The sequence below is a fragment of the Fistularia commersonii genome, chromosome 14, assembly GCF_037954325.1.
Source record: "Fistularia commersonii isolate RoL2024-O1a breed Wild chromosome 14, RoL_Fcom_v1.0, whole genome shotgun sequence".
NCBI lineage: Eukaryota > Metazoa > Chordata > Actinopteri > Syngnathiformes > Fistulariidae > Fistularia > Fistularia commersonii.
Genome location: NC_141297.1, coordinates 15,174,311 through 15,191,381, shown reverse-complemented (window position 1 = coordinate 15,191,381; position 17,071 = coordinate 15,174,311). Strand labels below are relative to the sequence as shown.

General features: G+C 43.2%; 2 protein-coding genes across 4 annotated transcripts in view; both read left to right on the top strand.

Annotated features, from left to right (window-relative positions):
• Positions 1-493: 493 nt before the first annotated feature.
• On the top strand, positions 494-7,393 carry LOC147227369 (uncharacterized). Of its 2 annotated transcripts, none has more exons than XM_086159701.1 (6): positions 494-875; positions 3,148-3,335; positions 3,632-3,847; positions 4,232-4,392; positions 4,909-5,041; positions 5,326-7,393. In XM_086159701.1, exons 1-6 carry the CDS (start codon positions 638-640, stop codon positions 5,500-5,502), a joined length of 1,113 nt encoding a protein of 370 aa, XP_086015827.1. In that variant the 5' UTR covers positions 494-637; the 3' UTR covers positions 5,503-7,393. The 2 variants fall into 2 exon arrangements, with proteins under 2 accessions (XP_086015827.1, XP_086015828.1); XM_086159702.1 differs by having other exon boundaries at positions 496-875; positions 3,148-3,320.
• A 2,057-nt stretch (positions 7,394-9,450) lies between these two features.
• klhdc8b (kelch domain containing 8B) overlaps positions 9,451-17,071 on the top strand; it is a 186,133-nt gene continuing 178,512 nt past the window's right edge. Inside the window, exon 1 of one of the 2 annotated variants that reach the window (XM_086159355.1) lies at positions 9,451-9,796. The gene's annotated coding sequence lies outside the window, so the exon portion shown is untranslated. The remainder of the gene's footprint in view (positions 9,797-17,071) is intronic. The other variant, XM_086159354.1, reaches the window with a different exon arrangement.

Sequence of the window (17,071 nt, the reverse complement as noted above, 5' to 3'; positions counted from 1 at the left end):
TGCTCCCTAAAATATATAAAAGCAGATTATCATTTCTACAATTATTTCTTTACTCAGGCCAAATTAGGGGGTGCTAATTCTTTCTCTCTCTCTCTCTATAGAGAGAGGGAGCATTTATAGAAACTGCTTATTCATTAATACTTCATAGGCTTATTTTGCTGAGTAAACCAATCAGGATGCTCTCTGTCCCGCACACGCAGGACACACAGTTCCATATATTTATTTCCCCTTTATAAATGTAGCCAACTGGATGACGGGATCCTGAATCTGGTCAATCATGTCCAGGTTTGACGACCGGGTCAGTAGCCTGTAGGGCTCACTGGTTGACCGCTAGCCACCGGGTGACCGACTCAGGTAAATTTAGGACTCAGGGGCGTGAATGACGTCACCCATCCCGTTATGTAGCGCTTGTTCGGATCACGTGGGATGCCGAAGCCAATCCCAGCTGCGATCGGGCGAGGTGCGGGGAACACGATGGGCTGGTCGCCAGCCTATCGCAGTGATACCCAAATCCACGAGGGTGTAACACTCAGCCGCCTTCCCACCGAGGAAGAAGCCGAACAAGGAAGTGCAACCAACATCGACGCCGTGGAGTTTGCAAGGCACCTTAAGCTGAACCGGCGTTGCTGTCAGGCGAATGGCGGAAGCCGGCGAATGCAGCAGCCGGCCGGCGGCACGGGACGGCGGGACTGACGAACCGGCTAGTATCCCGCGAGGGCTCAACTGCGCGATTCAGCCACCGAAGAAGAAGCTCGTCCTGCATGTCGATCTCAACAACACCATTCTGGTGTCGGACAGCGCCACGCACCAGGGGACTATAGCCGCCCTGGAATATTTCCTCTCCACCGTCACCTGGGGGAAGATGGACAGACACGGTAAATGTGGTTAGTTAAAGGGGAGGATTTTTTCAGTTCTCTTCCGCTGAGTCAGGTGACGCAGCAGAGGGTTCGGTCCACACTGAACTCCCTTTGAAAATCTCCCGACTTTGAGGCCTATCCCCCTGTCCTCTAACAAAAATCAGCCAAATGCTGCGATGACAAAATGTTAATTTTTGTTATAATATAAGTAGCCACGGGATATTACTTGGAACCGAATGATAGGCAACCAACTTCAGAAATTATTCGTAGGTTTGAAGTCTTACTAATATTTTTCATTTTTATGTGAATATTAAAGTAACCTGATTTACATAATTCACAGTGAGGTTCTGAAAGTGTGGCACAGTTATTGATATCAAGTATTCATTGAATACTTGTCTTTTCGGGTGTATCTAATGTGGACGAAAGTCCAAAGTACTTTGTAAGCAATAATCATGTATATTATGAATTTTCTATCCAGTGAAGCCAACAGGTTGACACCTGTATCTTTGGCAAGTGCGTCAAATTAGAGCTGATAGGAATTACAGAAGTGTGTGTGTGTGTGTGTGTGTGTGTGTTGAAAGGAAATAGTGACATAATTTTGCTGCTCTACCGGATATATTCCAATAATCAACACAATAATTTATTTTTTTTTTAAATGCAGGAAAAAAGGTTGCAAGAAATTAGGAAATTAGTCACCCAAAAATGACTTAAAAAGATTACCATATACATATACCATATATTTTCTTTTACATTAACTTAACCATAGTACCCAAAATCAGCATGAAATCACCCCAAGACCCACTAGAGCCATTTCAAACGACTAAAACACAAATTCCAAAAGTGAGATAAGTTATGCTGTGATAGCAATTTATTCTTAATGTGGTCAGCCCAAGTACTGGGCTGCAGTTTCCAGTCAGTGCATGCGGATGAGCAGCATACTCAGAATTCCGCCCCCAGCTTATTCAGTACCTTGTCTTGTTTGACAGGAATTGCTGAATTCATCAGCAACACTTTCACTCACAAACACTAGTTGTTTGTTTGAGCCAATCCCCTTGTGTATCCTCTTCCTTTTTCTAAAATTCTGCTAGAATGTTCTCTGACCTCACTGGCTACTCTCCCTTCTCATCCATTCTGCTATGAGGTTTTGATGCACGGTTGCTTTCGTCCGTCCTTTCTCTTCATTCTTTTCATTCATCATCATTTGACCACTTAGTCTCACCATTCTTCCCAACGAGTTGAATCCACGCTGGTACTATAAATAAAACCTTGGTGTTTCCTAACAACCATATTGTGTGATAACACAGCCCACTGAACTTACACATCATTGTGACAAATACACAAAACATGAAACTGTTACTGTGCTTATGATATAAATTTGTGGCTCATACTTGCATTATTATCTAATATATTCAACCCCCGAGTTGACTGACAGCATGCAACACTGTTGCTTTGTGGCAGAATTTGCTTAAAGCCAACAATATAGAACTGTGTTTACCTGTTTAAACTATTTGGTACAAAATCCTCCATAGTCGTGTCCCAAGTGTTGTTGTACATCAGGAGTCAATTATTCTCAGCAAATGTTTCTTAATCAGTATGGTGTCCAGTTGACAACATTGGGATTTTTTGGTGTCTACCAAGAACCATAGTATTGTGTACGCTGAGTCAGGTGCTGCCGCAAACTGTTTGGTCCTGAATTCCCTTTGGATATTGTGGTATTTAATGAAGTGTCCTTTTCTCCAACAAGAAGCATCATATTGCTGTGTGATGCTTTGCTGGTGTTGCCTGTGAGGCCTGACGTTCACCAAAGAACAGTGTTTCGGCTGGACTGTAATGGGACCAGAATAAAAAGTCTCAAAAATCCCAGTTTGGGGAAAAAATTTATTTCTAAAAAGACAAAAATGCTGCCATGAACAGCAGGCTAAAATAATAAGGAATTCAGGCATTCATTTATTGTCTATACCATTTGTCATGCACTCAGGGTGGGGCTTGAACCAATCCCAACTGGAAGTGTCTGAGAGGGGGGATTTAACCCTGGGGGTTTAACTCTCGAATAGGTGCCATTCGATCACTGGGTCATAGATAATTCTCTCTCATTTGCACGTATAGGAAATTTTGACTATTCAATGAACCTAGAATATGATTTCTTTTCCTGTAATTTGAGGTTCCTTACATATCAGAGGTAGCTTACCAGCCATCCAAGCCTGGTCCAATCTAGATCCAGCAAAGGTAAATGAAAACATCCTGGTGTTGCAATCCCAATCTGTTGCCAAACTGTCATGCCTCTTTACAGGAAAGTGGGAATGGCTGAGCGACTCCCCCTCCCTGCTTCCACCGTGTGAGGGTGCCATCAACTACTACTCTCAGTTTGGTGCCGCGACCAGGTTCACTTCTACAGCTGGGAAGCGTTTTCGGGGGATTTTGGAGGACCATCTGAGACTGCTCAGCTGGCCGGAAGACAAAAAGGCAAGTAAGAAAATGGTAAAGTGCTTTAGATTCCTCTGATTGATTTGATGCAACCCGTGCACCATCACATCCCTGCACCCTCTTAGAATTGTTTGTCTAGAGCTGTGGTCATTCATTCACATCTGGTCTAAAAGCACATCATTGATGATGGATGTACGAATCTCATTCATGATGCTCTAATTACCTTAGGCACACACAGGCACACAAACAACTGGAGCTTTGCATTCACACCATCTTAAATGTAGATCATCTAATTAGACCCCCCCCCCCCAGCCATATAGCGTAGAGTGACTGTTTTTCTCCCACAACAGGATACAGAGCTGTCCTGTAAAGGAGAGGATGGGCAACTCTACCACAAGATCCTCCCCTCCTTTTTCCAGCTGCTGACAGACCTGGTGCAGGATGGTATCGAGTTTGCCCTCTTGTTTCGTACATTTGGACACGACCTGCCCTATGTGCTGGGCGCTGTGTCCAGGGCGCTGACACAGGGGGCTCACCCTCTGTTCCCCGACCTGCCTGACCTCAAGGTAACGCTCCTTGCACATTCACTACCGAGCTTTACCATTAAACAAGACTTTCACCCCCTGGTCTCTTTTGACGAGTAAACTCAGATCAAGGCATTTAGCAATATAAAATTTGTGGTTTTATTACTGTTGATAATCAAGTTTTGCATTTTTTACCCTTGACATTAATCTCGTTTTTAATGTGTAATTAACTCCTTATTTCCTGGTTATGTGTTTATTTAGCCTCAGCTTTTCAACATTAATTCCTGAGGAACCTTAATGCAGACTTCCTACTAATTAAGTCTACTATAAGCCCTGCTGACCCGTTTGTAATGCCTATAAAGTTGTTGTTGTTTTTTTTCTTTGTTTTACAACAACGCTCCATTTTTCCTGGCTCTTCCTGCTCAGTTAAGTGTGAATACGACTGCTGGCAAGATCCGCTGCAGTACCAAAGAGGTAGTCCTGAGTCGGGGGAATGAGAGAGCGTCGAGCCGTGATGGAGAGAGAGGCCTGTACCAGTACCTGAGCTCAGTGCAGGGCCTGGGGGGCTTCCAGGACCACTTTGACTGGTATGTGCATGTGTGGTGAAATACATATGGATGTCATACATTTTTCACTGAAAAAATGATTGGTCAGACAGACAGAGATAATTGGCCAGATCAAAAAACATTTAATTTTTTGCAACTATTCACTTTTAAAATGCAGCCAAAGAAGTGCATACTTAAGTATGTAGTGTCACATATATTCACCCTCTTAAAATAACCGCCTAGGTCATTTTTTCAGATTTTTCAGGAAACACATAGAACTGAACCTTTTGACATACTCTTGACATAGGCAATTTCTACTAATGGGGTAGAATGGCACACAATCTGTTTAACTGAGGATGTAGGCAATTTTGCCAGAGGTGGTCAGCATCATGAGGAGATGATTTAGGCAAAAAAAATATTTTTGTAAAAAAAAATGACTTCGGCGATTATTTTAAGAGGGTGACGATATATTCATACTGAAAAAGTCGCCGCCAAATTTCCCAACATTAAATGGTTTTATGTGAGCCAGCCCTGGTCTTACTGAATTTCTCCACCCAGGTGGGTCACTAATAACTTCATGATGCGTGGGGGTAAACCGCTGTGGATTGACCCCTTTGATGAGCATGTGCAGCACATCTTCATCGACGACAACATCCGACAGAACACCAAGGACGCTGTAATTCACCCCAAGGTACTGTCACCCACCTGCATGGTGAACACAGAGGCGGGACTGACTGGCTTTCGAAGCTGTCAATTGCTGTCAAATGTCACACTCATAGCCTCCGGTGCTCTTCCCCACTGTGCTGAGGAAGCTTCAGTTAGAGCTTAATGTCATCATTTCAAGAACAATCAATGTGACATCGATGGGGAAACTGAATTGTCTTGCATCTTTTCTCACTCTTGTGTGTGTGTGTGTGTGTGTGTGTGTGTGTGTGTGTGTGTGTGTGTGTGTGTGTGTGTGTGTACTTCTCTCAGGTTTTCTTGGACCCAGGTGGCACAGCCACCCGCACCGCATGTGTCTCTGAGCTGTATGACCTCACCCTCATCCAGACTGACCTCCTTCAGGCTATTTCCGATCCACACTACTTCACTCGGCGTATCCGAATCTGTCAGGAAAACTACGAAAGGAATCTCCAGCAGGTGTCAGGCTAGAGCGAGGGTTGCCCACCCCCTCCACCAATGCTGAACGTTGACTCAGGGAAGAATAATTGAACAACTGTTGAAAACACACACTAATGTCAGAGAGTCAACGCGACTCTTCGTCTAGCATAACAAAGGAAGGTTGATAAAGACTGTTTATTAAGTTCTCTATCATCTGCAATCCTCTGCAACCTTGCTAGTAAACTCTCTGGGATAAGATTGTCCCACACAAAAGCAGTCTAGCACGTGTTTGCCAATTGCAGCATCTCAAGAAGTATGAAGACTCAGCCTGGTGGAAACTAAGTATAAATGTGAAACTAATCATCCAAAATCGAAGCCTAAGATAATCACCCCCATGATTTAATTCTCCTCATGGCAGTAGGATCTGAAGTCATTCTAATAGGCTTACATTAATATTTACAGTTTATCCTTTTCTCTAATCTGTCACCACACATGAAATTAAATCTGCATGGGAACTCTTGCCAGATCTGTAAAATCCTAAAAGAGTAATTGTTTTAAGAATGTCATTTAGGGCTGAAGATTTCAGCGTGAAAGGCTAAAGGTACAATTTCCTATTTCAGAGGAGATGTCGTAAAATTACTTGGAGGATGAGGCGGTTATGCCAGGGAAGCAGGAAAAAGATGGGGGAATGTGCCAGTGGTGCAACTAGTTTGGATCCATCTTTCTGAGGTGATCAGGTCTCCTCAGCAGCTGATCAGTATTTAATCCGCCTCTAGATTTGTGAGGCCGCATAATCTGGGTTCTGTATGGACACAATCACCTTTCAGTGTTGTGTAACCATGAAATCCACCGCCCCCTTCCACCTGGTCCAGAACCCTCAGGCTGCCACTTTCCTCATGTTTAGATTGTTTCCATGGTGACTGAACCTGAAAGTGATACATGGACTTTCCCAGCTGAGCCTAAATGCCTCAGGAGCGACGGTTGCAGTCCTGAACACAGATACCTCAGAGTGCCACGCACATACTTTGCCATTTGAAACATAAAGGTTTGGCTCCAGCTTAAATCACTGTGTGATATTGCTGATGAATTCCGAAAGCGTTGTCTTGCACTGTTAAAAATAAACTTATTTTAGTGCAGTGATCCAGAAGGCACTGCTGTGGGATCGCTTTTACCAGAATAGATTTTCCTCTTCTATAAGCCAATGAAACACTCTTTTAAGTTGCTTGCGTATTTGGTAATAATTTGAATAACTTGATGCACTAAATTTATTTTTCTATTTTTGAAAGCACACTTGTTGAAATGTAACCACATTAGAAGTTACTGAAGCTGTGTTTTTGTATTTGTTTTTTTTTCAAGTTACCTTTTTTATTTATGCTTTTTTTAATTGATATTTTGCCCTGTTTTGGTTTTAAGGGGTGGATATGTCATCTGTATATCAAAGGAACAAACTCAAAAGGACAGTCACCCGTTTGCTTCATCTGACCACTTGTGACTTCTCTCAGTTATAACAATGTATTTACCTTCTCATTGCCAAATCCACATAAAATCTGCAAGTATGATGATATGAACCATTGGAGTCGCTTCACATCTCAGTCCTGCTCCCCACATGAGATTTTTAAGAACAATGACAGTACTATTTTTTGAGAGGAAAGAAAAAGGTCATTGACTGCTTATACAGTGAATTCTTATGAAAATAAATCTTTTTGATTGGAGTCACTGCACAAATGTATTTAAAGGTAGATTTCTTAAACAAATTGACATGTTCATGTTGTTACTGACTTTTTATAATTGCTGTTTAAAGCTGGGAGCACTGGGAGCCACTGATACATCCTTATAAGTGTAAGTTGAGAATGAAGAAATTCACCCTCAAAGGGTGAATGATACACTTATCGGTGTCTGTTAAACAGAATTTTAAAACTGAGGTGAATAAAATGAAATTCTGCAGTCTTGGCTTTGTACCTCTTTAACACACACACACAGATAATTAACTGGGTGTCACATTTATTGCTCAGTCTGCTGACAGACAACTTTCAGTGCTAGTGAGTGACTGGAGACGTACTTCTCAACTTTTACATTAACACCAATGGCCAATGACCTTAATGCTTTCGTATCCAAAACTGGATGTCTCAGAGAAAAATCAGCTTTATTTTTATTTTAGGAAATTTCTGGCCTGAGTTGAAAGCAGGGCTTTTTTCATACAGATAGCAGAGCTTTTTTGAAAATCCATATTCTGAAGTGAAGGTGCTCACCTCAAGAAAGAGCTTGATTAAAAATAAAACACTAAGCAGATTACAGTATATTTTCTAGAGTAATAATATTGACTGTATTTACAGTTATCACATATCCCGCTGTAGATGATCTTTTTTGGCTGATGGGTGAAGCTTATCTACCAGATCCATCTACATGTTTCAGGAGCATTTTGCAGGGGAGCCATGTCAAATCTGTGCTGTGAACACAACCTGAGAAAATTAATACAATGCGAATTGTTGAATAACTTTCCCTATCAGTTGGTCTCTGACAATTTATAAAATAAATTTGAAGACTGAATAAACTTTTGCATATTCACTAGTGCTCAAACGGAAAAACGGAAGCTCTGAAATAAGAATCATGGCAAAATAATCACACTGATTGGGGCCCCATATCCCCTTTACTGGCCATATTAGAATCACACGAGCACCCAAACAAGATTTGTCCCTGTTGTTGATATATAAAAACAGCTAAAGATAATGTTGAAACAAATGGACAAATGCTCTCATCTTTGGGAAAAGTGATGGTAAACTGGGGACAAAAAGGTTAAAAATGATCCCTAATGACAGTAAAATAAAGATCAACAGGTCAAAGAGCTTGTGGTCTTCAATTCGATTTTCAGAGACAGGTTATTAATGGATCATTGGATATTGACCATGTGTGTGTGTGGGTGTGTGTGTGTGTGTGTGTGTGTGTGCATCCCCGCTGGGCCTTGCTTAATTAGAGAAGGTGTTTCGGGTCAAAAGTAGACAAACACATTAAGTCATCTGCTTCTCTCAGTCTTAATGAGCGTGAATATCTCAGTCAGACCTTTTGTCAGTTCAAAACAAATAGTCTTATCTTCTGTTCGGCCACATTTGCCAGCGTCCCTGCGGGCCCTGGCTGCTCTATTGAGTGGAAATAATGAGTGGAGGCTGAAGACAGGATGATGAGAGGACTGCTTGGGAGATAAAGCACTTCTGAATCTTCAGAATTCAAAGCTGGGATGTTTAAATTGGAGGGGACATTTCACATTTCTGTTTTGTCATTGGGTGTGTGTCATTCACGGTCAAGTTCTGTGTTCAGCTGCTCTGGATCTTTAGTTCATTTTTTTTTAGTGATGGATAATAATGACAGGATATCGGGGTGTTTCTTTCCAAATTCCAGTCAAGACAACAACGATGTTGACTTTATTTTGATCCTGAAATATACAGTGTGTGTTTTATGTCCTTCTGTGTACCTTCCTCTGCTGCACACTATATTTACAGTGAGAATGCAGTATTGCATGCATAATAAATTCATTCCATAAGAAACATTGTTTTTTTAAATCAAATATCCTTTTGCCATTGTATTGACCCCCAATTAAAATGTGTGCTTTTCTACACAATATTAACCATAGCCATTGTGAATGCAATATATGGAGGAAAAACAAACAGACTGTTGTGTCCATTCCACTTGGAGAATACTAATGTGAATATCGGCAAGTGGTTGATAAAAAAGACATAAAACTGGGAAGGAATTGTCGAAAAATAGTTTTAATTGGCCGTGATGATCATGATGATGATGTAGTAATACTAAGTAGTGAAAGCAGAAGTGATCCCTAAACATTAAAAAGAAGCCACCTGAGCAAATTTAACAAAAACTGCCAGCAGAGCATATTAATAATAAAAACATGAATTCGAATAAAAATCATGTGGAGGCCAGCTTGTGTGTAATGCTCGCTTTGGCCACAAGGGGGCAGCAGCGCGGTGCCGCTGTCTGCGTCAGCTTCCCCTCCTGTCAGGTGAGTTACCTGACGGGAGAAGCAGTTTTTCCCTGACCCTCCGAGCAGCTCCGGGGGAGACGACCAGGAGGCGCGGATGTTCAGAAGTTAGACGCCGCCGAAGGTGGAGGGGCCGCCGGGCTCCGTGAACGCAGAGGGTGGAAGGTGCGGGGAGGGTTGCGTAAACGCGCAGCTGTGAGCGCAGTTACGGACAGAAGCGCAGAGCCGGCGGAGGAGGACGGTGACGGTTGGATGCCCGTGCAAATACAACACGGAGTACGGAAATCTCCGCCGCTCGGACCCAAACTCGTCGTGACCGAACCTTTCCGCGGACACGGAGCGCCACCCGCGGGCAAGGTAAGGGCCGCTCTCCCCAAAACTTTCTGCGCCTTTGCCCTTTTCGACGGAGGCGACGCTCAGGCGCGCCCACGGGCGTCGTGAAGTCGGTGCGTCATTTCTCGGACGTGGACAGTAGTTCAGATCCGTGCGCACGTCGATCGACGGCGTGGATGTCGCTGTCGTGGGGCTGCTGTTTTTGCTTTTCGTGCGGAAACACACGCACTCGTGCATGGAGTTGACACAATAATCTTTGCGCGACGTCCAACATTTTCCCCGCAGAGCATTTCAGGGAACTGGGGGCCGATGATTGTGTCACTTTTAATCTCAACATGATCATCATCATTTTGAGAGCTGCATCGTCGAGTTTTTTTTTCCCTGTATCTGGGATTCGAATACACAAACTGAGATTAAACAAAGTGAGATTATACAAAGAGCGTACTTCTGGCAAGCAGACTGTCAACTTTTTACCTGGGTTTCTTCACCAGCAGGATGGATCAGTAGCCAATCTCAAGATTGGGTTTAATTTCTCAAGGATTCTCTCTCACTTTTACCCACTTTCTCCTCTTCTGTATCCATGAGTGTTGATTTTTCTTTGCTTCTCTTAAAGCTCGATCTACTGAAGCAGTCCTTCCATGCGCCCTTGAATATTGAAGGCATTATTGTGTTAAGGCACCAGAATCTTTTAGCTGATAGCACTGCTGTTGATACTAGAGGCAGTTTGAGCCCCTATTCCTCTCAACCATCACACCACCCTTGATACTATCACACTTTTGCTTTTTATCTCTGTCCTTCTCTCGCTCCCTCCTTTTTCTACACCAACCGGTTGAGACAAAAGGCCTCCTGCATTGAGCTGGGATCTGTTGCTCATGGGGGAATGTTGGGCTTCTGTAAATAATCTTAAAGAGCGTTGTCCAGACCTGCTTAACTGTCAATGTAAATGGCGAAAAATGTTTAACTTGACAGGTGATTAGTCATTAAATTTTTGTTAATTTTTCAACATCTTATAATTTGTCCTTTAATAATCTCTATGGGGAAATTCATTCTCTACAATCAACCCATCATGGATGAACCATGAGCAGTAGGTTGCTGTCGACCAGCGCCGGGTGAGCAGTTAGAGGTTCAGTGTCTTGCTTGACAACACTTTAACACGCTAGGAGGAGCCGGAATTTGAACCAGTCCGGTTTCAAAGAAGATCACAAAGAATACTGCTCTACCTCCTGCGCCACGCCGCCCTCATCTCTGTTGTCTTATATAGAATATTCATATGGAAGATTTATTTCTACTCATAGCACAAGCCAACACTGATATATAGTTGGTTTTCATACAAATGCCCGATTGTTTGAATGGCTCTTGTTTTGATTCCCAAGATGCGCACAAAGTCAAGAGCTTCTCTTTGCCCATGTCGAATATCAGCTCGATGGCCTTCTGTTGGATCTGGTCATGTGACATGGAAAGCTTTCTCGCTCCGTAGTTTGGCTGCCGGTGCAGCTGGGATTGAGGCAAGAGGTTGCGGGGCAAATCCATGCAGCTGTTGAGAGAGATGTCCGTCAAAGTACCATCTGCTGCACTTCCCCGCATGCAGTCGGCACTCCGTTGCAGACCCCGTATCGCTGTCTCTGCTCGTAGAGCGGCTTGGCTTTTTGCACGGATGAGCCGAGTGTCTTTAAGCGAAGAGCCTCCTCCTCCCTCCCTGTTCTGAGTCCCGTAAGAGAAGACTTCCACAGTCTAAAGGACTCCCTCCTCTCACCGCGCTACGCTGTACAAAAGAGGTGGTTTGCTCCTGGGAAACATTCCAACTTGTTCTCTCCACCTCCCTCTCTCCTTCTCCCCCTCTCCTGCTCCGTGCGCCGCCGCTTCGCTCGTCCACGACCTCCCAGCTCTCAAGCCAGTTAGCATAATGAAGATTCCATCTGGCACGTGGCGTCTGGGCCTGTCTGGCTGCATCCAGGGGCGGCGTGGTGCGGTGCTGCCGCAGCGCTTGCCATGCCAGTAAAATGCCAACTTCAATCAGGAGTCACCAGGATGCTGTGCCGGCTCCAGCGGACCGGCTCGACCTCTCTCACCCTCTGTAGCGCAGGAGGAGGGACGGCGATGGCCACCCGAGCGTGAAATGATGAACGTTTGACATGGATATAGATGTTTCATGCGTCTTCTCAGATGTTAGTGGATCAAATAAAAATGTCGGAGGCGAGAGGATTCATTTAATCTTATCTTACCATCATTTGTGTCTGAAGGTTTTGCTTGATTATATTCTCTTTTTAAGCCAAGAGCAACCTAAATTTGTGTTGAGTTTTTTTAAAAAAAAGGGTTTAGAGTGCGCAAGAAGATACGTTGTCTTGAAGGGAGACTCCACATGACAAAAGCAGACATAGATTTTGGTCGAATCTAGTTCTTGGAGTTTGACTTAGTTCCGTTTCTGCCCTGTCGGCTCCTTTGACATCTATTTTAAGATTCTTCTGTTCATTTCTCTCCCCTGGTGTCAATATCTAATCATTTCAAGGTGATCTGAGAACGGAGGTTTGGTTACATCATCCTGCTCCAGAAACTTCTGCTCTATTTTGAACTGTTCAATCAGTGCCAGATGGTAGCATCATCTTCACCTGTCATTCAGTTTGAGTCCAAGGTGTAGCTGTGGAAAAACTAGAACATTGAACACTAAGGGAAAAGATATTTGTGATCGGCAGTCATTGCGCGAGAGTGAGGTTCAGCTTGGCCAAATATAGAAACGTACGCCTACTCACTCTCTCGTTCACACGTCTGGGCAATTTAGGATCTCCGATGAACCTACTGCATGTTTTTGGAGTGTGGGAGAAAACCAGAGAACCCAGGCAAGCACCAGAAGACCAAGGAGACGACAACCCAGGACTTTCTCATTCTGAAGAGGCTGTGCTGTGAAGAAGAGCCAACCACAGTGTCACCGTGCCAACCAGGACTGGATTAAAATCCAGGAAGTTGTTTCTAGTGAAATGTTTGGACAGTGGCTGCTGTTTGTGAACATTAGAGATGAAGGGAGGGCAAGCGGATGGTCGCTGGTTATTGAAGCTGGCACTGCCATGTTGGTTACAAACCTCTGGGCTGCGTTTCCTGTTAACAAGCCCTTGTTCTTTTATTCTTCGAACTCCAAGGAAATTCTAGTGCCATCTGAAGTGCAGTTCTAATACACCTGAAGTGACTGTTTTGAAATCCGTCACCACGGAGCCAAGTGAGCCAGACCATGTTCATGTTCCCTCCAGGAGGGGATCTTACCCAGCATGCATTGTGATCATTTCCCTTTTTCTTCTCCCTTGTATTTACTGCATGAAGATATTTGGCAATTGTGATTCTATCTCAACACTTCCTGTCAGACACACGCTCTTGGTTTAGTGAGGATCTGCCACTTGATGGTGTGACACTGCACTCTAGGCGGAGACACATTCAAACATTTCAAGATTACCATTTTCTGTAATAAATTGATATTTTTTTATTCTAGTATTTTAATGGTATGCTCTATTTTTGAAGTTTAGGGTTATTGCTATTATTTTCCCCTCATAACAGTGGTAAATATGCTTGGAATGGTAAATAATAGAACAAAAAAAAAATCTCATGAATACTACAGTAGCTGGAGAGTTAGTGTATTTACTTTTACAAAACAACTACGCGAATCAAACCTATCAAACCTATGACTTCCATACTGGATTGGTTGAGGCTGGGTTGCCAGTGGAAATTTGTCAGTCTTTTTGAGCCTATCCCAAGCCCGGATAAATGCAGAAGGTTGCACCAAGAAGCGCATCCGATGTAAAAGTTATACCAAAAAATAACTTTGAGGATCAAACCTATGACTTCCATACCAGATCGGTCAAGGCCCGGGTTAACAATGACTGCTACTAGTGCCAATGACCCCATATATGCGCCAGTAGACATTGGGCTACTGTGGGTTCAAGGAGGAGAGGAGGATTCCATGTTCAAAAGCAGAGAGAGAAGAGAAAAGGCAAGAGTCTGGGACTTGGAATAGGGAAGTTGACTATTGGGACAATGACAGGAAACACTAGAGCAGGGGTGTCAAACTCAAATACACAGTGAGCCGAAATGTAAAAATCATTATAGGTCGAGGGCTGGAGTGGCTAAATGTTTATTGAAAAACTTATTGCTCATATTGATCCTGAAACTAACAAAGCTTTTAAATGATTGCCCATTAAAACAACATCAAAGATTAAATAAATCAATGAAAAATCAGTTGTAACAATTTCTTATGGCTCTATCTGCCGCATGTCCAGGGTAATTTCTAATGAAAAAAAATGTCCACAGCCAATAAAGGATTTCCTTTAAAGAAAAATCCAGTATTCCTTGTGGTAGCAAGAAAAAAAGTACCAAAAGATAACCTATTACAGCTCATGTTTCTGCTCTCTTAGGCTATCTAGACTAAGCCAGAACCTTGAACTTACAAAGTGTATACGTTGTAGCCTATAACAACATTATGGTGAAACTTCCATTGGCATCACATACTGACACATTAGGCATCCTTTTTTGTCATTTTTAATTAACCTTGAGAAGTGTCCAATTTTTTTCCTAGTTATTTCCATGACACATTCCGATGTCTCACATAGTGACGCATTAGGCCCCCCTCTCTTGTCGGGAGTCGTGTCAGTGGAGGAACACGATTTCTCCTTTAGAACACATACGCGCAAAATATCAGCTCCGCTTTTAGTTTCGCTGCAAGTGTTGATGTAGACATGGCGCTCCAGGTCTGTCGAAAAAAGGTTCCTAATGCACTGGTATCTGACATGAAAGGAAGCCTTTAACATTCATTAGGCGGTTGATGCATTGGGACGAGAACGGGCTGCTATATGCAGCTTTTCCTGAGTAATTTCCTGAGTAATTCCTCGCACATTTCCTCCCGGATCCCCCCCACCTGTCCACTCTATTGACCGCACATCGCAGGTGATCCATCTGTTTTCAGTTTCCATCTGTTTTTATCCGTGGAGTGGACTCGGATCTGTGCGTAACAGAGAAACTTTTGGGGTTAATATCAATGGCACAACTACGGGAGAGGATATCCTTGAAGTGTTATGCGAATGCGTAGACAGGATTACAGGGAGGTGCAGTGCAAGGTAGAGGTAGTAGAAGGCCAAATAAGGGCACATGGCAACGCGTATACTAGGTTGGACAGTAAGGAGGGAGAGAATGATTTATACAGGTTGGCAAAATAGAGATATAGAGATGGGAAGGTTGTGCTGCATGTTCAGAGGGAAATGTATTGACAGGTGCTAGAAGAATGGTGGGTAGATGGAAAGAGAACTTTGAATAGTTGATGAATGAGGAAAATAAACTTGAGCGAGGGGTAGAAGAAGTGACTATTGTGGACCACAAAGTAGCAGAGATTAGTAAAGGTGAAGTGAGGAGGGCTTGGATGAGGATGAAGAAGTGGTGAGGTATGCGGTAGGCATAACAGACAAGTTTAGGTGGAGGTGGGAGTACATAATGGGGTCAGCCCGGGGCCCATTATCAGGGAGACAGGTAGGAGAGTACTTGGTGTGTCATCTGGAAGGAAAGTAGATAAGGAGACTTGGTGGTGGAATGAGGAAGTGCAGGAGTATATACAGAGAAAGTGGTTGGCAAAGAAGAAGTGGGACACTGAGAGGACTGAAACGATCAGACAGGAGTACAGGGAGATACAACGTAAGGTAAAGATAGAGGTAGCAAAGGCAAAACAAAGGGCACACGATGACCTGTATGTTCGGCTGGACAGTACGGAGAGAGACTCATCTGTACAGGTTGGCGAAACAGAGAGATAAAGATGGAAAGGATTTACAACAGGTCCGGATGATTAAGGATAGAGAGGGAAATATATTGACGGATACTAGAAGAGTGATGGGAAGACGGAAAGAGTACTTTGAAGAGCTGATGAATGTGGAAAATGAAAGAGAGGCAAGGATAGATTAGGTGACTATTGTATACCATAAAGTAGCAGAGATTAGTAAAAGTGAAGTGAGGAAAGCATTGAAAAGGATGAAGAGTGGAAAGGCAGTTGGTCCTGATGATGTACCTGCGGAGGTGGGAAAGTGTCTAGGAGAGGCAGTGGTAGAGTTTCTGACTCTATTATTCAACATTATCTTAGAGAATGAGAAGATGCCTGAAGAATGGAGACGAAGTGTGAGGGTGCCTATTTTTAAGAATAAGGGGGATATGCAGAATTGCGGCAACTATAGAGGGATAAAGTTGATGAGCCTTACAATGAAGTTATGGGAAAGAGTAGTGGAAACTAGACTTAGAGCAGAAGTCAGCATTTGTGAAGAGCAGTATGGCTTCATGCCTAGAAAGAGTACCGTATTTTCAGCAATATAAGGCGCACCTAAAAGCCTTTAATCTTCTCAAAAACCGACAGTGTGCCTTATAATCCTGTGAGCCTTAAATATGGATCAATATTGAGCCTCAAAAGGTCTCACAACTACAGCCGCCTACTCCATTTTCTCACGTAGAAGGAGTAGTGTGCGGTGCATGCTGGGATATATGACTGTGCGAAGTGTTCATTTTCATTTCCGTGAGTGTGTGTATGTGTGTGCGCGCGTCGCCGAAATAGCAGTAAAAATGGTAAAGGGGAATTCCAGTCCCACACCACTTGTGAGTGTATAAAGATCCCAAAATGGCACCTTTCAAGAGACAAGCTTACGACGCAGAGTTTAAACTCAAGGCGATCGGTCAAGCAGTAGAACATGGGAAAAGAGTAACAGCGAGATAATTCACCATTAACAAATCAATGGTGCAGAAGTGAAGGAAGCAACAAACTTGAACAGTGGGTTGCCGAACAGAGAGCAGCAAGTAGAAGTGTCACCATGGTCACTATTGAAGGAAACAGTAGCATGCGAACTTAGCGTCAATGAATTTAGAGGAGGTCCTTTGTTTTATGAAACGCTTTGAACTGTGACAAATTGAGTTGAAAACACATTGTTTGAACGAGGGCAGCACAAATACCAGTAAGAGCTACCAGTACGCACGGTACTGTATTGTGAATGCACTAACTTGTTTTTGGAGTGAACAGAGTTGTCAGAATGTTGGTTTGTATTCTATTAATGAAGTTTTACTGACTTATCTGACTGTTTTGTCGACATTCCCTTTAGCGCAGCTCCATTTAGTGGATGCATAACGCAACCCCAGCCACTACTGTAGCTTCTATTATATGCGCCTTATAATGCGATGCGCCTTAAATATGAACATTTTTTTAAAATAGGCCATTCATTGAAGGTGTGCCTTGTATTCCAGTGTGCCTTATAGTGCGTAAAATACGGTACTACAGATGCAGTATTTGCTTTGAGAATG